The sequence below is a fragment of the Pezoporus flaviventris genome, unplaced genomic scaffold (genome assembly GCF_033815535.1).
Source record: "Pezoporus flaviventris isolate CSIRO_AGI_PZ_B2104156 unplaced genomic scaffold, CSIRO_AGI_Pfla_v1 ptg000047l, whole genome shotgun sequence".
NCBI classification, from domain to species: domain Eukaryota; kingdom Metazoa; phylum Chordata; class Aves; order Psittaciformes; family Psittacidae; genus Pezoporus; species Pezoporus flaviventris.
In genome coordinates, this window is record NW_026892595.1 from 16,630,995 (window position 1) to 16,653,383 (window position 22,389).

General features: G+C 35.7%; 1 protein-coding gene across 2 annotated transcripts in view; it reads left to right on the forward strand.

The window, feature by feature from the left end:
• Positions 1 to 22,389, forward strand: part of VPS50 (VPS50 subunit of EARP/GARPII complex) — an 87,062-nt gene that overhangs the window by 40,629 nt on the left and 24,044 nt on the right. The window contains exons 17-22 of one of the 2 annotated variants that reach the window (XM_061468480.1): positions 1,735 to 1,825; positions 3,624 to 3,800; positions 8,477 to 8,595; positions 10,082 to 10,188; positions 18,429 to 18,550; positions 19,520 to 19,576. In XM_061468480.1, coding sequence (XP_061324464.1) covers positions 1,735 to 1,825; positions 3,624 to 3,800; positions 8,477 to 8,595; positions 10,082 to 10,188; positions 18,429 to 18,550; positions 19,520 to 19,576 — 673 coding nt within the window. The remainder of the gene's footprint in view (positions 1 to 1,734; positions 1,826 to 3,623; positions 3,801 to 8,476; positions 8,596 to 10,081; positions 10,189 to 18,428; positions 18,551 to 19,519; positions 19,577 to 22,389) is intronic. The other variant, XM_061468481.1, reaches the window with a different exon arrangement.

A 22,389-nucleotide genomic window follows, 5' to 3' on the forward strand; every position in this document is an offset into this window, starting at 1 on the left:
TTGATCGTGTAATTTGACATGAGCTGCCATTCTGGAGTTATTTAAAAGACATGTAGATGTGGCACTTAGGGACATGGTTTAGTGGTGGACTTGGCAATGGTCAACATAATGGAACATAATTGGACTCTATGACCTTAAAGGTATTTTCCAGCCTAAACAATTCTGTGATTCTGTGATTCAGTGTGTGGTTTCCTGGGCAGCATGGTGTTTTAGAGAGCTAACACAGAGAAAGCATTCAAAGGAACTGGTTATGCCATTCAGAAAGCGTAGAAGAGAGTGCAATACTAGAGCATACATGAAGCCGTTCTTGAGTAAAAATTGATTACTTTGAACAATTAGAATGGACTTTTGGCGGAGAACATCAGGAGACAATTTTTGGAATGCAGTTTACTTTTTGTGATGGTGCATTTGTAAAAAGGTGTGTCTGATCAAAGCTTCTCAGAGAACAAATGAGTGCATCAGATCTTCTGTGTGTGCTGCTTTCTAGTCTTGCATGCTTGTGAAAATGAAGATCATTTGTTCAAGTACTTTGTCAGAGCCTTGAATTCAGATTTGAAATGATAAAAAAAATGGTACTGTCTGGCTTTTAAATACTTCCTTTTCTAAAACTCTTTCTCTTCAGTCTTTCTCTAATCTTTCTTTAATCTGTATCAGTGGTTTTCACAGCATTCCTGTTATTGTTGGCTTTACTGTGAAATTTGCAACTACATGTATTCAGTGCGTTGAAAATAGCACTTGAGGTATGTTTGCATTTAACTGGCAAATTTTAATAGACACAGCAAACTGTGGCCATAATTCAACACATTACTCATCTCTTTGAGGCAAGAAAATTTTAACTGCAGTGGTGATTGTAGTTTGGTATTGAAATAGAGGTATTTCTAGACTATTTTACCACCTAATTAGAAACCCAGTGAATAATTTACAGACTGCTACTTATTAAGCAATAAAATATACCATATAGTAAGAAGAAAATATACAGCAGTGTGACCTCAATAAGCGCTTGTTGCTGTCTTTTCCTATGAGTTCCTGCTTATAGGCAAAAAAATTTTCTTTATTAAAGGTAGTTCTGCTTATGTCCGAATGGTGGCTTTTCTAATTAAAAATATAACAGAAACCATGCAGAGATATAATAGCTTGATTATGGTTCTCTAATATGTTTTCTATATTAGCACCAAGGTAAAGTTAAGCTATAAAGAAAAATATAGTTTAGGAGATTAATAGCCATTCTTCTTCTCTGGAAAGTTGAGATGTCTGTAGAACATCAGTTCTTTCTACTTCCCTTTGCTACCTGTTGGCTTCAGTGTGTTTGAAAAGAAGCATCTGTCTTGAGTGGGCTCACAGATGCTTTTGTACTGCTACCAGAGTGTTTATGTATATATTACATTGTTTTCTACAGTATTCAATGAAGAAAAAAAGTCCAGTATTACTGCATAAAATCATAAATGTTCCTCTATACTCTTAAATTGTTTGACAAAAAAGTTTGTTTCCAAATTTTGGAGATTGGCATTCTTAGAGAATTTCTTCAGAAGTGTCATAAAATATACCCTCTATTAGTAACCACAGGTTTTAGGTGGTCTGTCAGTTGAAAGAATGAGTTAAATATCTGTTTTCAAGTGTGACTTCTTATACAGAACACCTTCTTTGAAGGTGTTTTTCACTGAGCAAGTTAAATAATTGTCTGCTTCCTTTATTACTCTTGCTGTCAGTTAAGAGTGTTAATTTGTTGTATTTCAGAACTCGTCTTGAAGAATTAAGAATGTTTTTGGAGAATGAGACCTGGGAACTTTGTCCTGTTAAATCAAGCTTTAGTATTCTGCAGCTTCATGTACGTTCTATGAATAACACATAAAAATGTATTAATACTTTAATAGCTAAGAGTCTGGGTGTTCTGAGAAGTAGTAAGATCCATGAACCACTGTGGAAATGTTTTTAACAGCTGCTAAAACTCCCTGTATTTCACTTTATGATGTTGGAAACTTAAGATTCAAATGGCATAGTTTCAGACAGGTGTAAATTTACAGAAGATGCTGGAGTTGTAAGCATAATATTACCCTTTATTTTTCATGTTTTAATGAGCTGTTATTGTGTCAGTTTTCCATTTCTGAATTATTTATCTGAGAGGAAGATGCAGAAACTAGTCATGATTATTTACTAGCTTGTACCAATTTTGGCATCTGTTTTGGGAAACATGGGTCACACCGGCTCGTTCGGAAAAAAAAAGTTAATTCTTCTGTGGTGAAGTGCAACTGAAAGCAAGTAATTGGTGTGTTCACCTGCTGTTCTAAACTGATTTTTATGAAGTTTAGCACATGGTGGGTGAATTCCACTTGTTTTGCCAAATGAAATGTGGGTGCCTATGATTAAATCTATCACTAAAATGCAAAGATGGATATAGCTGAGCAATCTCAAGCAAAGATAACTTACAGCTTCTGTAGAGTTAACTGCAAAAGTAAGCGGCTACCGGGGCAGTAATTGTATGGAGGGAAAAGGAAGGAGGACCTTTAGTAGCATCCAGAATCAAAAGAAATAAAATTTTTAATAGATAAATGTGATTATAAATCCATCCAGGTGGCTGCTCTCTTTTCCCAGGTAACAGGTGATGGGACAAGAGGTAACAGCCTCAAGCTGTGCCAGGGAAGGTTTAGACTGCATAATAGGAAAAATTTCTTCACTGAAGGGGTGATCAGGTGTTAGAACAGGCTGCCCAAGAAAGTGGTGGAATCGCTGTCCCTGGAAGTGTTCAAAATCTGTGTAGAAAAGGCCCTCAGTGGTATGGTTTAGTGGTGGTCTTGGCAGTGCTGAAGTAATGGTTGGACTGGATAAACATTTTTTCCAACCTAGTTGATGCTGTGATTCTATACATACTATTCAAGGGACAGGAGCAGCAGAAAATGGCGGAAAGTAATATTCATTTAAACAAACAGAAACCTACACTGCTGTATACATTTTGATCTTTAAGCCTTTAGGTAAATGATAGCATATATTTTGCCATTTATGAAGATCAGTAGCTAGAGTTTAATAGATAAAAACAGTACATCAGCTGAGAGAAGTCAAGGTTTTTAGAAAAAAAGGTATCTAAAATCATACCTTATGTGTTCAGTGTGTATATTTTCAAGTCTCTGCACTTACCCAGTCATCATTAACTTCATGTGCAGTGGGTTTGAGAAATAATATATTTTGAAAAGAACTTTGTAAAACTAAAATATTTAGAAAACAAATTCAGCTTTAGTAAATTACAAGGTAACTTGTGCAAAGAATACATTTTTGAATAGAATTTAGGACTTGTTTTATCTCCTAATTTTTGTGAAATAAAAACCCATGTAATTGGGGTTTTCGCCTTGTTTTAGACAGTGAATACTTTCAGATGCAGGAGGTGTATTGCATGCCATAGCCAAAAACTGCAAAAATTAGGAAGGTGAGCAGTGTAAGGTTGCCAATTTCAAGGTTAACTTGAGCCAGCATGAAAAGCATGTTTAAATATACAGCAAGCTTTGGATAAAAGTTTTCCTGTCACAGTAGTTGCTCACAAAATTTGTTTTTATGCTCTGTTTTTATGGAACTGGAGTAATAATACTACAACTGTCTTGTTGGTGATTAAAATTGTACTTTATTTCTATTAATAGGAATTTAAGTTCATGGAGCAGTCACGTTCCCCCTCTGTGTCACCTAGCAAGCAGCCTGCTTCAGCAATTTCAACAGCAGTAACATTATTTGAGCAGTACTGTAATGGAGGAAACCCATTTGAAATCCAGGCTGACAGCAAGGATGATGAGACAGAAGATGTCTTAGCTTCCAATGGGGTATGAAGTGTTTCAGGAAAAAAAAACAACAACAAAACAGAAAAGCAAATCTTGTGCTCAGTAAATGATTTCTTTTGTGTGTCAGTAATGGCAAAATGCCTTAGGACAAGGATCAGTTAACTGCAGTAATTTGTAAAATCTCAAGCCACTTTATTCCTGTAATTATGTAAGTTCTTTTGCTTTTAACAATGCTAGAAAGCCAGGTTTCCTGTTCAAAGTGTAGTTTGTTTTGCAGTGGATCAGTATTCTTTTTGCACTGAAGTCAAGTGTTGCTGAAGGCTAATAAGGCAAGTTCCACCTATATCAGTATTTTTCCATGGGTTTAAGTTTGTGGAAGTAATTTTGTCATTTTAGGACTGCCTTTCTGGCTTAGGAAAGAATCACTGTGGGTTGCTCCTTCTGTTATATTTGTTCACACCTACATGATTTGCCATGGACTATCTGATGTTTGTTAGGCAGTTTTTAATTGTAGTTTAAATGCTCAGAACCCTTGCTTTACAGTAGGATCTACTCGCCTGTGGTGTGGTCTACTATAAAACTGAATAATAACTTTGTGTTATTTTTTTTTTCTTTTTTTTTCCTTTAAATTCAGAATTCTGTCCAAATCTAGCAGTGGTCAAATGTGTTTTAATGTAAAACATTGACCGTTGTCTTAAATGCTACAGTAGCATATTATTGGTAAAGCTTTTGGTGAGTAATTCCTTTTGATGAATAATGTTTTTGCGGGGTTTTGTTTTGTGATAAGGTTGTTGAGGTTATTTAATCCAGCCATCACACTAATGGCTTTCTGGTTTTCAGCTTTGTTTTTCTTGCTTTCTCTGTGGAACTTCAGTTGGAAAGCAGCTTGATTGATCTGTATCTCACACACCTGAGTGTGATATGCAGTCTTCTTCCTACTGTGTCACTTGAAGAGAAAGTACAATTGATTGACATAAAATATTGTTGCATTGTGCTTAAAGGAAGCTGCTGGAGAGCCGGTTACCTGGTGGTAGTTCTTCCCCTGTCATGAGTATATATCCTGCCTTTTTGTATCAGTAAACTGAGAAAAGTTGCATGGTTATTGCTGTTAGACTGATACACAGACTTCAAATAAGCGTATTAAGCAAAGATAAATACACTTCAGGGCATGCTGAAAACTGCAGAATTACATGGTATTTTGTAGAAGCACACTCAGAAATGAAGCTTTTTGGGAATCTGAGCAACCGTTTGATAGGTATGTGCTAAATGGTTCTTAATGAAATAAGGATTAATGATAATACCAATAGTACTTCTGAGGTTTTCAAAATGAAACCTCCCTCCACTTGGTGAGTTAATTTCCAATTTTTTTGTGTGCTTCTGAGTAGTTTTGCTTTTAAAATATTTTTGGGAAGAAAAAAGGACCAAAAAATTAACTTAAATTTGGGTTTGTTTTGTTTTTTTTTTTTCTTCTGAAGGTTTGAGTCTGAAGCAAATAACAGATGTGTAGAGCCATCATGACCTGCACTGTGAACGCAGAAATCCATCTCAAAAACTGCAGGATATTTCTTGCCACCATTTGCATTTAGAATAATTAGGAAGGTGTGAAATTATTTTCCAAATATTATATTGTTTGAAGCTGCTGAGACTGGATAATATTTCAAGAACAAAAAAGAACAATTGTTGAAACGTGATTTCAATTTCTACTGATTCCTTGCAGGTCACTGCTTGCAAATGAGTGCATACCCTGTCTGCACATTTTTGTTCAGTGGCTTGTAGGCAGTATACTCACACTTGTAGAAGGCTAGAGTTGTCTTCCATTTCTTACTGTAGATATGTTGAGGAATTTTTATCTTCACAGTCGTATGATATATGAAAACTTTGCACACAAGTTAAACAGCTGCTTTGTTCTTTCCAGTTCTAACATTTTCCCCTTCAGAATCTGTTTCTTAAGTAAAATTTAAATGACACAAAGCTCTGCACTAAACTTTTGCTTCTGTATCTGTGAAATCATTTGATGAAAAAATTAAGTAGCAAATGCTGGTGTGCATGTTGGAGATGCTGTTTAATTGGCTTTAGCCAGCCCGAAGTGTCTTACTGCTGCCAAGCAGGCTGCTATTAGTAATACCCTTCTGAATTGAGGCACAGGGTGGGTTAATTGACTTGTCAGTATTGTACAAGACATCTAACCTGCCTGGTATTAGAACCAGGGTTTCTTGTGACCCAAGTGAGTACAGTCTCCAGGTAACCATCCTACCTTCCCTTTTCACATTTTTCATCTCCTCCCTCCATTACTGGCTGGTCCACACCTGGAAAGAACTCTTATTTTAAAAAAGAAACTAAAAAAAAAAAAAGTTACCTGTTTGGTTGTCCTTTACGTAGAAATAACTTGCTTAGGTAACTGGGGATAAAATTTCTACAGAGGTTTTATGTTTCACATTTTTGACTGACCAGTTAAGGTGGAGGCGCATTCTAGCACTTAAAATTGAAAATACGTCCGATGGAGTTTGCGAAATTTTGTTTCCAGAGAATGCAGACATGTTTCCAGATATTTCAGGAAATAGCATCACAAGGATGTAAGCAGTTGATTTTCCTGTCAAATGGTCTGTAAGACGGTGAGAACTGTCAGGATTTCTTTTGAGAATTTTGAAGTCTTTTTAACTGCTTAGTTGTTGCAGTTCTGGACAAATGAAAACAGGCCTCAGGATCCAGTCACCTCTGCTCTGTATCTTGAGCTTCAGTGGGATGCTTTGTGTCACTTTTCTGTAGCTCCCTGAAATATCTTTGTTGCAATACAGTTAACTTAGTTTTGTAACGCTTTCCAACTCTGATGATCTTACCACTGTTCTATGGGTTTGTTTGGGCCAATTGCCTGAATGCTTGTGAACTGATTATTGCTGCAAGGTATCTGAATACTTTTCAGCGCTGCAAAATTTTACTGCAGACTGTGCATATTTAAATGGATTTATAAGGTCTCTTCAGGTTGAGGTCATGGTTTAATAGTTGTGAATTACTTAGTGCATACTTCAAAATGCAGATATTTTAATCTCATCAAATAATTTTTCAATCTCGTTTTTTTTCAACATTTGGTTGAGGGGACTTAATAAAATATTTTTCCATGTAAAAAAAATTTCTCAAAATGTTTTTTATCTGTGATGTTAAGACAGCTAATGTCATCCATCATATTCTTATGTCAGTATGAATTGTAATTAAAAATTTGTAGTCAATTCATCATTTTACTATCACTGGATTTTAATTGAATTGGCATGTCATTTATTATATATTAAAGCATAATAATTAGCGGTAATTCTCCATCCTACTATTCCAGCCAAGTTAGTTAAACTGTACCTCTCTTTGTTAATCAAGCAGGAACTCAGCTCATTTTTTAAATAAACTGAGCTGCTTTCATTATAGCTTTCCTTTTTCTGAAATGTTCATGAGGCAGAAATTTTGCCTCTCAATACTAATGATCAGGACAGTTCTTTTTAGTCTGTTTCAAACTACATTCTTCTTTCCATCTGAGCTGTTTTTGCTTTGAATTTGTACTGTGGGCTTCTTGCTTTTCTAACATAGTGCTTTCATAGTGCTAGGCTTTAAAAGCCTCCATAATCTGGAGCTGGGGCCAGGAATTGCCATGCACGACTGAAAAAATATATTACTTAATGTGTTTTGGACGATTGAGAGACTGTGTTTTGTTCTCTGGAGAGCAGTCATAACCTTTAAAACCCTGCCATTTCTTAAGGATCCTGAAACCACACTGTCTTTGTCATATGTGTCATTAATGATTCCGTGGATGAAATGCTTTCAGAGCAGTGTACACATTAAGGTACTGTGTTCTCTCCTGAAGTGCAAGTGTATTCTGGAGCCTGATGGATATGCTTAATGTTATGTTAGCTGTGTAGGTGTTCAGGAAGAAGAATTGTTATTACAAAGTGTCAAGTATTTGTTTTCCTTTAATCTTTTAAGTGGAATGAAATAAGATTGCAAATTTCAGGTATTTAAAAAAAAATAAGCCTAATTTTACACTTTTAATATGTATGTGGTTTCATAATTATAAAAAGCATTTAGTATCTGTATTTGTGAATAGTATTTCTGCATATAACTCGCACCATATTACATGTCTACTGTGGAAAGCTCGTGTTGTATGTGCTGTAGCCTGTGTTGCTTATTTTTTCCAGACATCACGTTAGACTTAAACCTTCCATACTTCAACTGAAAACAGTTACCTTGCCATCTTTGGAAAGTAATTCGACAGTTGAACAGTTTAAAAAACATTAGAAATGCAGTGTTTACAGGCAGTAGTTGTCTGTTACTAGTTGAGGGAGCTTCTTATTTTCAAAAGATGGAATTAGCATTAGATGTTCCTCAGTATAAGAAACCTTGTCTCAAGGCAGGTGTACATGGTAAATTTATCCACGCATTCATGTTTTTTATAGGGTTATTCTGGAATAATTTGTGGCTGTTGTGACAAATGAAGCAAATGGTGCATGAGGCTTTCTTCCATCAAAGAGGAATTGTTTCACTGATAATTAGATAAATATTTCAAATATCAGGATCTTGTGCCTTTAGTTAGATAAAGGATTGTGTACGTTTCAAAACAAAGCCAAGAACCAGCACACAGAAATAATTACAAGCAAGACCCAAAGATTAATGGTTTATGTTGCCATTGTGTCTCATATGGAAAATAATGAAAATTTGTTTTTTTTTTCTTTTGCTAACAGTATGAATCAGATGAACAAGAAAAAAGTGCGTATCAAGAGTATGATAGTGACAGTGATGTTCCTGAAGAGTTGAAAAGAGATTATGTGGATGAGCAGACGGGAGATGCCCCTGTGAAAAGGCAAGTAGACTGCGAGTCCTTGGCCTCATTTACATGCTTTTCACCTCAGTACTCTAATTAGTTCAATTTCTGTTTAATCTATAACCTGTGACAATGGAATAATAATCAGGTGATCTTTATGCTACCTGCACAGTTAGAAAGGCTTAGCACTTAGATCTCTCGAATGGGGAGGAATATTAAACTGCTCATCATTATTGCAGAAAGAAACTTTGGAAAGCAGGATTTTGAAGGAGGATAAAAGGCTCTGTGAAGCAGGTAGTGCAAAACTGATTAGCAAGAATTAGAAGGTAACTGAAGGTTCTTCTACAGCTGCTGTTGTGTATACATGTAATTTTGTTGTGTCAAAAGCAGTTGTTTGCAAACAAATGGGTTTGAGGCTTAGGCTTCTGCTTTTCAGAGCAACAGTAAACTTTTACAAATAAAAAAAAAAAAATTCTTCCACAGCTTGATGGCAGTCATTAGGAATTTTAAATTATTTTCTTAAGAATATTTACACACATACATATATATGTATAAATATACATTTTGATAAATATATGTGTATATATATGAATATTTTATTTATATATAGTCATACAAACAAAAGCCAAATATGTAGACTTTAAAAGAATTTATCTGTGGCATTTTCTATCTAGCCAAGATAGACAAATTGCTACCTAGGGCACAGTAGTACTTAGGTATCCATTCAGACTTTGTGAAGCAGGCTGACATTATTTCTATTTAGAGGATTACAAGAGAACTGATAAACCATCGCTTTGGTCAAAGCAGCGGAATGGTATTTTTACAAAATAGCTCTTTAGGACAAAATGATTTCATAAGGTACATCACATAAACTGCTTCATTTCAAAGAAGTGATGGTGATATCAATAAAAAAACTTATTAGAACACATCACAGTCATTGTGCTTTGTGCTGTGAAATTGAATTATTCTGAATTTTTAGAAGAATATAGTTTTGAGGTATGGTAGCTGGCATAGGCTTCTCATAGAGAATCATAGAATATCTCAAATTAGAAGGATCCATAATGATCATAGATTCCAACTCCCTGCTTCTTGCAAGACTACAGTTTATGAAAAATTTAATGCTTTCTAAGTTTCATCTTCCTCAAAATTGTTTCCATTTCCAGATAGCCTTTTTCTTAAGCTGTAGCTTACTGGGCCGCCCCTATTTTGTTGTGGCTTGCATTGTTTCCATTTTCTTTACTTCCTAAACTATCAGCTTGAGTCAGAGCTGTTAAAATGGTTACTGAGGCCAGACAGAGGGATGCAGAACCTAGGCCTTGGACTACAACTCAGAAACAGTTCTCTAGCACAATTTTATGTAAATTAGGCCAGGCTTCTCCCTTTAGATGTTAGAACAAACTGCACTGGAAGACATACTGTCATGAGAAAGAAGAGGGGTGGAAGGGTATCTTTTCTACTAAATTTGAATGTCATTAAATATAAGAGGGAGTGACATTTAATGTATTTTGTTTTGTTTTCTTTAAAGTGTTTCTCGAGAAACTCTGAGGAGCAGAAAGAGGTCAGATTATAATCTCAATAAAGTGAATGCACCTATCCTGACAAACACTACACTGAATGTAATAAGGCTTGTGGGTACGTAGAGCAATTGTAGGTTTGGTTTTTTTTTGTGATTTTTATTTTAATACAAATGTATGGATTATAGCAGATCTGTTAAATGAATTTTAAGGCTTTTAAAAATAGACCTAGTTGGGCTGTGTTTCCATTCTCTGAAAATGTTAATAAAATAGAACTGAAGCGCTAAACCCACGTATTGTTTAATTAAATAGAGAAATTGGTTATATCTTGTGAGTTATTTTCACTTTGAAAATGAATTTGCATGCATTTGATTTTAACCAATAGTGGTGGTTTATTTGTCTAAAATACTGAATGCACAAACCCAGTAGAGATCGAAAGGAAACAGATTAATGGTTTAGGTTGCCCATGTGTCTTGTATGTCTTGGTGGATTAAATGTTTCATTTTAAAGTAATATAGTTACAAAAGTAATAACTTAAACTTTTTTTTTTTTTTCACTTTCATTACTCAAATTCCCACACCCAGAATAACTATTTTTACTACTTGGAGGAAACATAAAAAAACAAACAACCCTGCCCTCCCATGCTGGTAATTTCAGTAATTGGAATACATTCTAGTAATTCCCCGAGAATTTAGGGAATCTCTATCCTTGGAGGTGGTAAGATTGTGACTGGACAAGCCCCTGAGCAACCTCATGCCCTGAGGTATGCTCTGAGCAGCAGGTTGCAATACGCAACCTCAGGAGGCACTTTCTAGGTGAAAGTTTTCTATGAAAACAGTCACTTCCAATTCTAGGTCTAACAAGACTGATGTTTTGTGATCATGACTTCCATTGGATTATCTAGATAACTGCAGTAACAATTTTTTCTGCTATTGACTTTCATTTAATTTATATAGAATGGGAAGTAACTACCTAAATTTATCAAATTAGGCAGAATAGACAGGAATTCTGTATGTGATATATTAATGAAGTTTGTTTTCAATGTTTATATGCTTGGAAATGATTGTGGCACTTCAGAGTAAGCTGTTTTTAAAAGAGGCTGCACTGACACTTGGTTAGTACCTTTTGCTTTCTTAGAGTGCAGCATATAAATCAGAAATTAATTTTCTAAACCCTTATTGCATCTTTTTCTCACTATTGGAGCATCTACAATACAAACCTGAAATAAGAATTGGGGTTATTCTGTCATAATTTTTCTGGTATTGGTCTGTGTTTTCCTCTAAGAAAATTTAGGGTTGAATCTAGAAGTCAAACATGGCACTTTGATGCTGGCCTGGTTTCAGCTATAACAGTTATTTTTCTTTGTAGTAGCTGGTACAGTGCTGTATTTCAGCTTCAGCCTGAGAACAATGCTGGTAATGCACCAATGTTTCAGTTGTTGCTAAGTAATGCTTACTCTGATCAAGAAACTTTCAGTCTGTCATGCTCTGCCAGTGAGGAGGGGTGGAAGGAGCTGGGAGGGAGCAGAAACATAGAAGACACCTGACCTGAACTAGCCCAAGGGGTATTCCATACCACAGCATGTCATGACCAGTATATAAACCGGGGGAGGTTACCCAGAAGGACTAATGGCTGCTCAGGTCGTGCTGGGTATCGATCAACAGGTGGTGAGCAATTGTGTTGTGCATCACTTATGTTTTCTGATCTTTCATTTTCTTATTGATATTTTTCTATTATTACTATATTTTACTTTTTATAATTGTAGTTACTGGGCTGTTCTTATCTCAGCTGGTGGGGTTTACATTCTTTCGATTCTTCTCTCCATCCCACCTGGAGAGGTGGGAAAAGGAGCGGTGAGTGAATAGCTGAGTGGTTCTGAGTTACTGGCTGGGTCTAAACCACGACAGATGCAACCTTCTCAGTCTTCCCCCAGCCTCTGCTTCTGGCCTCCCCGTGCCTTAATACAGTGTACAAGTGGTGGAGCTGTAGTTCTAGTTCTCCCATTTTACATAAGGAGTCTTTAAACTTGTGGATTCTTGCCATAACCCCCAAATTAAGCATTATTTTCAAAGCTTATGTATGTGCTTTTTTCCCCTGCCTGGAATAACATATAATTTTCATTTTCTCTGCTATTGGGGATGTTTTATATTGTTTCTTTAATGACCAATAATAGCACTTGTTCCCACCACTCTAATAGGAATTCTGTTCCAGAAGCTTTACCAACTTAATGGTTAAAATAAAGAAAAAAAGAAATTATCCACCTGTTTTCTCCCTGCTTGATCTTAGACTAAAATAAACTTTTATGTTTAACAGACTGTCTTGTTCTTTGCTGCATACTACTCTGCTGTTTTTACAGAAAGCAATCTTGTTTCTTCTCAGTCTTTGATTTGCTAAACAAAATGTACCAGGCTTTTTAGTATCCTCTGTATTTCTCTGCCAGAAGCTTAAGTCCCCTGCTTTCTTACCAGTTCTTTTTTTGCTCTTCTTACAGACTTAACCAAAATCATGTGCAGTACTTTGGATGAGATCTCGCTGCATTGTATCACTGTTATATCACAGCATCCTGGTCACAAGTGCCTCCCTTTTACACCTCTTTAGATTTTTCACAGCTTTTTTGTACTGGCAGTTCAGTCCATCTGTAATGAGCTTGTACAGCGAGCAGGTCCTCCACTTTTCCATTTCTTTCCAGGGGATGAGCTGCTACTTTATAGTAGAAAGATGCATGGTTTTAATTAATTGGTCTCTAAATGCTTTAAATTTTGCACTACTGAATTTCATCTGATTTTTATTATAGCAAGTCATCAAGGACCTCCAGTTCCTTTTGTATATTGTTTTGATGGTGCCTCCTTTTTCTTTTTCCATTATCACACTCTTATTTTTGTGCCAGAGTCATTCATGAAAATATTAAAGAGGCTGGTTGCTGGGAACTCCACTTGTAGCTTTTCCAGATACCTCCCTTTTCAACACGCTTCGTTCTATCTTCTCTTTCGTTAAACCCTTATTCATTTAAAAGACTAGCTTCATTTGTTTGCTGTGCAGTAGTGTTAAATTAATACTTCCACTAAATCCCAGATAGGTGAAATGTACTGTGTTTTTCCTCCAGAAAATCATCCAGGTTCCCTAGCAAGAATATGTATCTTAGGTTACAGTTCGCTTCTGGGAGATCCATGATTTATCTTAATTTTGCTTCTGTATTTCTGCTTCTGTCATTTCCATACTTTCTTCAAAACTTGATCTGAAGTTTTTTATTCTAAAAATTGAAACAATGGATCAATAATTGCTTCGATGACTATTTTTCCTCTTATTCAATACGCTTTTATTTGCCGCTTTTCAGTCATAGTGGTACAACCCATGCCTTGACCACTTATTGCACATACATGTTACTACACTGATTACCAGACTGGTGGTTTCATGGCCAATTTTGTTATGTCCTGATTCCATCACTCCTGTAACTTGTCTCTTTTAAGGTCTTTTCAGCTCGTTCTCGGTGTGGCTGAAAGTGGCCAGTTCAGTTCTAGTAGTCACCCTGTTTCCCTTTTCTGCACTTAGTGAAAACTAAGGCAAAACATTAATTCTTGCTTTTTTTGTTATCTTGTCTGGAGTTTCACACCTGTCACATCCCCCCAGTGTGGTCTTCTGTAACTGGAAAACTAATTTTTACTATCTCTGGAAATCTAGTTTTGGCAAGACTTTTGGTACTTCTAGCTCTTAATGTAACTTCCTGAGCAAATAGGTCTGTTTTCACCTTTGTCCTTGTCTTAGTAATTCTTTGCTTCTAGTGTGTTTGCAGTTTCTCATGTTTCTAATACACAATGACCTCACCTTACTTTTACCTTAATTTGTATCTCTTTTTGCAGAATACCAACCATTTGATACCATAAATGAAACAGGGTGTTTTGCACTGTGTTTCTGTTAGAGCTGTAATATGCAGTTTATGTCTACCACAGAAGCTGAAAATGCCTTCATCTCTTGGCATGAGTTTTGCCCTTAGCATAAAAATATGCCATTCACTTCTTCCAGGCAGCATCTCCAAGGGCATCAGATACATCTCTTTAATGGTTAGTGACTGTGGAAACAAGAAACAAATAAGATACCTCTATTTAGCCAGACTGGTTTTGATTTTTTTTTCTTTTTTTTTTTTTTTCTCCCTTGTCTCTTAAATTGTCCCTATTAAATGTGGAGATAAGCATGTGGTTGCTTGACAGATTTGGCTGGGTGTGATGCTAGGTTGTAGGAGATCTAGGCATAATCCAATCCCCTAGATTTTCCCCCTTCAGACAGGAATGCTGTGGAGTGCACCCATCTTTTGACAGCAGACTCTGCTAATGCCTTGAAAGGCTCCAGTTTGTCTCGCATTGTCTCAGATATTTGGCTAGGAAAATGCCATGGTACTTAACAGTAATTTCATGGCGTATAACTGAGATGGTTGTCAAGGATCCCTTCGCTATCACTGGAAAACTGTAGATAACTCCAGAAGATGATAGTTTATTGGTTGTCTTGGATGTCTGCCTGCGTGTCATTGCATAGATGTCTTAGCACTTGTTTTGCTTGCCCTCTGCACAGGAGATCGAGACAGCCAGTACAGAATAAAGGTCTAGTTTTTAGATGAAGTTGGACAAAGTGGATTACATATGCAAGACTAGTGATGTGGCACTTCAAAAAATAAGCGCTTTGCTACATTTTGTCAGCGATACTTCTGCTTCCTGCATGTTGCATCAGAAGGACTTTTGGTAGATCTAAATCAGCTCCCCGATCTTAATTAAAAAGAAAAAAATAAAGGAAATTAGATTTAAAAAGGAAAGTCTGGAATTAGCTGTGGATTTAAATTGCTGAATCGAGGAACAGAAATTGTTGCATCACTTTTTAGGAATGTTATGCAAGTAGCAGTACTCACTGAATGAGTAAAACAGTGCTCAGAATCCATTTTGAATTATTTGAATGTGCTGTATGTGTTTATGGAGGCTAGATAAATAAAGTGAAGTGTATCTTAGTATTTATAAATGACATAAATAAATTGCTGTGTGTAACTGAAGTGGGAGCTGCTGTAATTTTGTTTGATTTGAATTTCAAGTGAACAGTTCAGTTTATCTTGTTTTCCCTCAAGTCAATAAACCAGGTAATTATTTCTCTGTTTCTAGTACAAAGTAACCACTAGATTAATTTATAAGGTTACATTTTTCCTATCAAGCTGTTGAATGGTGACTAAAATGTAAAAGAAGTATAAACCTGTGCTAAATTTATGTGGAATCTTTTGACCTAGGTCCTATACATCAAAAAGAATAACTAATGACTGTGCCATTGGATTTATTTATTGTGTGAATCCTTATTTTAATTACTATCTTTCTGACTTAAGAAGTAGTTTAATGCGTGTTTGTCGAATTGGGCTTTTTAATGTCGGTCCTTATTTTTACTTTTGTTGCAAATGTTTTTGGGGAAGAAACTTAAATTTTGCTTCCTTTAAAACCCGTTAACTTTGAAGAAAGTAACAATGGTGTTGACAAATCTCACAGCAGAAATCTTGTAGCTGATACAAGTGATTTGTCACGTAGCATAGAACCTCATGGGACTTAAAACCCCCTAAATTATACAGTCTTTCAAAATGATATTGCAACAGGCTGTTCACTTTTTCCTTCAAAGTGGCGTTAGCTCCTAATGTATGTCGTGGGAAGCTGCATGTTTGGAATCATGAGACTCTGTAGGAAATAATTTTGCTAATGACCACATATATATGAAAACTCAAATGTATATTATTCAGGAGGCTTTGTGTTTATTTACTTTTTTGGTTTTAGTGTTCAGTTTTATATAGATTAGTTTGATAGACAGTACTCTCTACTTACTGTCTTTAAGGACAAAAGAAGTGCTGGAGAAATAATACTTCAAAAGAAATCTGACAAATGTTCTGCAGTTTTAGCTATTAACAGAGAGCCTCTAGAAAGTCGAGCTACTTTGAGTTGCTGAAACTCTTAAGTGGTGTTTTCAAGTATTTCTGGAAGTTTCTAGGATGGGGTAGGTTTGGGCTGTTGAGTGCTGTTGGGAAATGTTCTCAAGTATTTATTTTCCACCTAAAATAGGAACTTTAGTGCAAGTATGTAGCAATGTATAGAAGTTTAAAGTTGGCCTGTTAGAGAGAACAACTAGGAGGAAATGTTCTTGGAACATGTGTTGAGATGCTCAGTGATGTAGTAATAGAGAAATGTTCTTGGCGTAGAGAGTTTTATAGGGACAACACTTGGGCAGCGTGTACAGTGTACAGCCCTTTAGAAAAGCATGAGATACTGCCTGAGAGATTACCTTGAATATTCATGCCAGCTGCACGGATATTTGGAAATCCAACTGCCCAGAATGTGACACATCATATGTGTATCATGTATGGGTTGCAGGAGAGTTTAAAAATGTGTTTATCACAGAATTAGTAGAAAAAATCAGTCTGTGACAATACAGAATATTCAGATAGCACACATGAAGGTGACAGCTGCTTTGATTAGAGTACCATTCTTTCCCAAAATTTCAATGTTGGGCTGCATGCGGTTTTCCCTTTTGGAAAACAAATAGAATTTAATTCTGCTTTTCAGTTTGTACATAATAATATGGGTAAAAGCATTAATAATTCAGCATAGAGTTAACAACTGGGCAAAACTGCCAAATATTAACTATTACAGCCTGCATTGAATCTGAAAAAATACCCAAATATGCTTGCATGTGTTAGCAAACTAGGGCACAGATGCATAATATTCAAGCAGGGAGTCTTGAGCTAGATAGAAACTTGGCAGTATCAGGTAATTGCTTGAGTCTTACCATAGTGCTCTATGATCTTACCAGGTATGTAGCCATGTCATGTATTTGTCAAGTTGATGTTATCTTTACTGAGCTACTCAAGTGATTGCTTGAACAAATTCAAATAACTTCCCCAATACTAAGAGATATTTTTGTTTCTTTGTACTCAATTTCTCTACTTATCATAGAATCACAGAATGGTTTGGGTTGGAAAGGACCTTAAGATCATCTAGTTCCAACCCCCCTGCTTAAAACATTTTCTGTATCAATTAGTAAATGACTTTGCAGGGCATACCATTAACTTGAAAAACAGTGGTGTTAACTATAGGAAAAAATAAGTTAATTTAGCACCCTCATTTTTTTCCAACCTGTCACATCAAAACATGTTTGGAATATGACAGTTTCTTAAATTGTCTGCTATATCGCATATGCCAGGTGGACTGCATTGATTTTGGTTCAGAAATTGCTGCCTAGTACTGTAATGACCCAAAGCTTATTATCTATTCTTTGTTTTCAAGATGTTAATACTGCAAGCAGTATGTCATTTTTGAGCTAGCCAGCAGGAAAGGTAGGGTCTCTGCAATATGAGGGTTTTCATGAAGTGCACATCTTGTATGGCCCTATAAAAAGCGCCATGCCCTGTGCTGGAAAACAAAATAACTAAAAACTATAGGCCCTGCGAACTAGACCTCTAGGCAAAACATCTTCCTGAGTTCAAATCCTCTGATCATTTTGATTCGGCTAACCTATAGATAGATGCAGGTCCCGAGTTGGTTTTTTTTTTGGTTGGTTGATTTTGGTTTGGGTTGGTTTTATTTTTTTTCCTTTTGTTTGTATTTTATTTAGTTTTATTTTCCCAAGTCAAACAACAGCAGAGAAGGAATTATTCTTCTCCTTGGATGTGCCACAGTCCCAGCATCCTTGTTTTCTGTCAGTCTCTCCTCCTAGAAACATTTCAAACACACATCCTGAAACTATTTGGGTTTCTTAACCCAGGATAAAAAGGAAGGAGAGCAGGAAATGATATGTCGCTGATGTGAAACACGTTATTTTGAGTGGGTGAGCATATTATTCCTAATTGGGCAAAATCCAATCTTGGCCATATTATTTTTATACTGTGCTTGTATATTGCTTGAAAAATAGCCGTGTGTGCATATATAAGTACACACTAATGCATAATATCTTCAGTGGCTCTATATATAATTTGCTAGAGACCTACTTTAGGGGATGATTTTTTTTTTTTGGCTAAATGAAGCTGGAACTGGTAGAGGATCCAGAAAGTTGTATGTTTTGAATTTAATACCAGAAGGCCAAGAATGGTTCAAGACATTTTGATATGGATTAGCAGCCATATTTAGAGAAGTCTTGAGTCTTTGTGGTGTCTCAGTTATCATATTTAGCTTTATTTTTAAGCCTCCCAATCTCAAAAATATTACTAAGTTGTTCTTCATTAATCTTCTTAATTAATAACTATTCAGGGCTGGATAATAAACTTTGTAAAGCTGGTTTTGAGTTTGTCAAGCTTAACATTGTCTCTGTATCACTTATGTTGAGGAAACTGTTCTTCTCTATTTAATTTTTAAGGAAAATACATGCAGATGATGAATATTCTGAAACCAATTGCATTTGATGTGATCCACTTCATGTCCCAGCTCTTCGATTACTATTTGTATGCAGTCTATACGTTTTTTGGCCGAAATGACACGGTAGGTAGAAACACAATTCATTTCCAAGTAACATTGTGCACACAGAATGAGAATACAGAGGAGTTGTCTTTACCTAAAATACTACCTAATATGTAACCCGCAGAAAAAATTAGTGGCAGCAGAATATATTTGAAAGCAGGACTATGAAAAGGCTGATTAGATCAGCAATAAGGGGAGTAAGTACTGCGAGTGTCATTATCACTGGGATATGAATCTTATTATGTTTTGAATATATTCTGTACTCTTTATCCAGTAGTGTTTTGAAAGGGAGGGAAGACAATGTGAAGTACGTAAAAGTAGTGGCTGAAAGTGGGGAGCAAAGAAGCAGTCTGCAGAAGGAGGGTTATGATTTGGAGCCTACAGAGTATGAGGTGTTTTAATTTTCCCACATGTATTTCTCTAACTTAGATAAGAATAGCAAAAGGAAGAGGAGAAGAAAGCCATGAAAGTTAAGTAGTAACTCAGGTTTAAGAGGTTTGAAATATACTTTTTCAGATCTAGTATTTCTTTCATCAAACTAATTGCATTAGTGAAAACAAGGGGGTTTGGGTGATCTTGTAGTTTAAATATATGCTTGTTTGGAATGTCTGTACATAGCATAGATCAAATTACAACAGAATTGTCTTAAAGCATTATGAAAAGCTGCATGTAAAAACAATCTTCTCTCTTGGCCCCTAAATTACTCCGCAAGTAATAATATCATGGGGTTCCAAATTCATCATCATCTGTTGGCAAATTGTAATGGATTTTCAGACTCAGCATATGGTTCTAAATGGTTTTGAGCTGTTCTCTTTGGCAGGACAAATGTATTTGCAATTTGTTTGTGTTTAGAAGAAGAGGGTTTTTCTTGTTTTGCTTTGTTTTTTGTTAACATAATTGATTTCCATAGGCTTAGTCAGCTGCTCTGCTATTCACATGGGTTTGCATTTGTTTTTATATTTTTGCACCTCCTGTTTTGTGTTTTTAAAGCCCATACCAAGTTCCTCACTCTCTGCTTCTAACAGAGAACAGCACAGTGCTAGGCAGGTAAACATTATAGCAGATGGATGGTGATGTTTTTGTAGTGTGCCTATTTTTTGTTTTGACAGGTGACTTTCCCTGGGAAATACAATGCTTACAAAGGGTCTGTGAATATAACAAACCCTTTTGCAATGCTGCTTAAATGTCTTCACTCTCCAAAGGGTTTATAAACCTTTAGAAAGTAGTGATGGGTGATGGTATGTGATTTAGACCACTGAGAGTGTTTCTGTTTTATTTTTATCTACAAAACAGCAACAGGTGGGATTCTTAAAACTATGCTTAAAAGTATAACTTCCTTAAATGGCTGAAACTCATTGTGAAAATTCTGCTTACCTCCTGTGTGAGAGTTAATACATAAGGAGAGTGATTAACTGTATGGAGTTCATTGGCACTTCAGTGAAAGCCAATGATTAAAAATACACATGTTGCACTCTGTGTCTCGTCATGATACTAAGTCATTGCTCTGTCCAGACCTCTTTAGAATCATTATTCTTTGTAGTCACCATTTGGCTTTTTTCATGACCAAAAGTTACACACCGTTGTAACTAGGATTGCTGTTTCAGAACCTTTAATTTGTGGGATGCAAGTTAAGGCTGCCTTTCCTCCTTGTCTCAAATTATGAAGAAACCTAAAATGAAATTATAATGAATTGCCTATATTTACTATCTACTTACTAAAGTGTATGGCATTCATAAACATGCCACTGAAAAATCTTCCTTAGCAGAATAAATCTGGAGTGAGTTTTAATTTTTTTAGCAAGACATTATGGTAATTTCTAAACCAAAGGCCATTTAACTATAAAGGGCTATGTAGAATTGGTGATGAGTAAAATTATTCTGTGTACTGTCTAATGCTCTGCTTGCTAGCCTTACTAGGCCATCAGCTTATGAAATTTAAATAGGTACCATTTTGCATATAGAAATAACATAGACTTTTTTGAAGCAGAGCAGTAATATTGAGGAGTGACATGTTCTGTGTGAAGTCATGAGGTTTTTTGGGTTGCTTGTTGGTTTTTTAACTCCCTCATATATATGGATGCACAGTTCTGACTTCAGGCTATAATTGGTTGCATGGTAAGTCTGGAGTTCCCCACATGTAATGTTTTATGTAAATTGAAGTTTATTTCTATTTTCAGATATGTTTCAAACGTGAAATTGCCATTTTTTAGAAAGAAAGATGTCATTATAGAATAAATAAGTGAAAGTTTCTGATGGCTATTGAAAGTTAGTAATTGAAAGGCAGAAAGAGAAGGAATTAGTGGTGGACTGTGTAATGTGTAGTTTTGATGGTGCAGGTGCAAATTTCCTAAAATGAAATTTAGTGGCTGAAACTTGCAAATACTTTTTTCCTTTAATATGTATATATTTTTCCATTTTTCTGTTTGTTCTTACCTTAACAGGGAGAGTAACCAGTCTTGAATTTGCAGTCCTTGTGGCCTTGAAAAATTGCTGTATGACATTAAGGAGGAAAAAAGATAGTTTGGAGAATTAAGGGTGTGTTTTTTAAGGGGAAAAAAGTTATTTTCTTTTTCACCCATATATCTGCAAAATACAGGCAGTTCAGAGCTGGTATTTCTATAGTAAAATGTGAAGAAAAATATAAGCTAATTTTGTAAAAAGGCTTACTTCACCTGCGCAAAAGCAAGGGCATGAACACTTCTTTTTATCAAATGTAGACACTAGGATAGTGATTTATGATCAGGTTCTAGATCTCAGCAGAGTGTACTCCAATTGGAATTTGGCCCAGATGTAAATTTTCACTGAATATATAGGATTATTGAGGCAGATGGACATCTTAAGTCAGAATTGTTGGGTGCACTAAATGTGGACCTAGATTATACTATTTTGTGTTTAGAAGGAATGGAGGATATGTCACGAACTCAAGCACTTCCTTCCCTGGTTTAGTGCACTGAAAGGAAAGGAAGTCTAATAATACAGTCTACAACAGTGTTCCAAATATTGTTCAATAAATTGCCTTTTGGTGTGAATCACATACCAGAGCCATATTCAAATACATATTATTGATACAACGTGTGTTTGTGAGCTGTCCATTTCCACTTTCTTTGTTGTGTTAGTTTGTTCTTTGGTTTTGGTTTTGTTTTTTACTGAAAGTAGAAGGTAAGTAGGTACAATAACTATGCATGTCAAATCAGACCCTCAGCTGGTATAATTCATTGCATTTACTGGGAAATGGGTGTAGCTCTGTTGATTTATCCCAGCTGAACATCTGCTCCATAATACTTCCAAGCAGTGAACATGAAGATGGCACATTTCTCAGGTAGATCTTTATAAGCATTAAGTAATGAATGTTTTATAAATTGATATAATTTTATGATGTTTTAACAATTGATATAATTTTGCATATGCAATTTAGATATTTAATAAGGAATTACAAGAAATGTTATAGGTTGAGAAAGGTTAAGACCATTTGGCTTGGTTGTGTGTGCCTGCAAGTCTGGGGGCATTGTGGTGTGCCATTCTGGACTCATAGCCCCAGTGAGAAAATCTAGAGTCCTGCACCCAAATACAGAATTAGAACAATAAAGAATACTGGTTGCTTATTGGTATGAATGGTAAGCTGTCATCTTCATGAAGGATACTCGGGTCATTCTTCACACCAGTGCAATATTGAGTGCCTTGTCTTCTGTTGATTTTCTTTTTATTTTGTGTGGTTGTGATTATGTGCTAAAACCTTAATGTAAGTAAATTGTAGCCAGTCTTTACAAACCAAAGATCTGCTGTATCACTGCTGGATGCAGCAATTTAAACTGTAAGGTTTAAACCAAGGAGTTTTCACAACTTAAATAGTATTTATTTCTT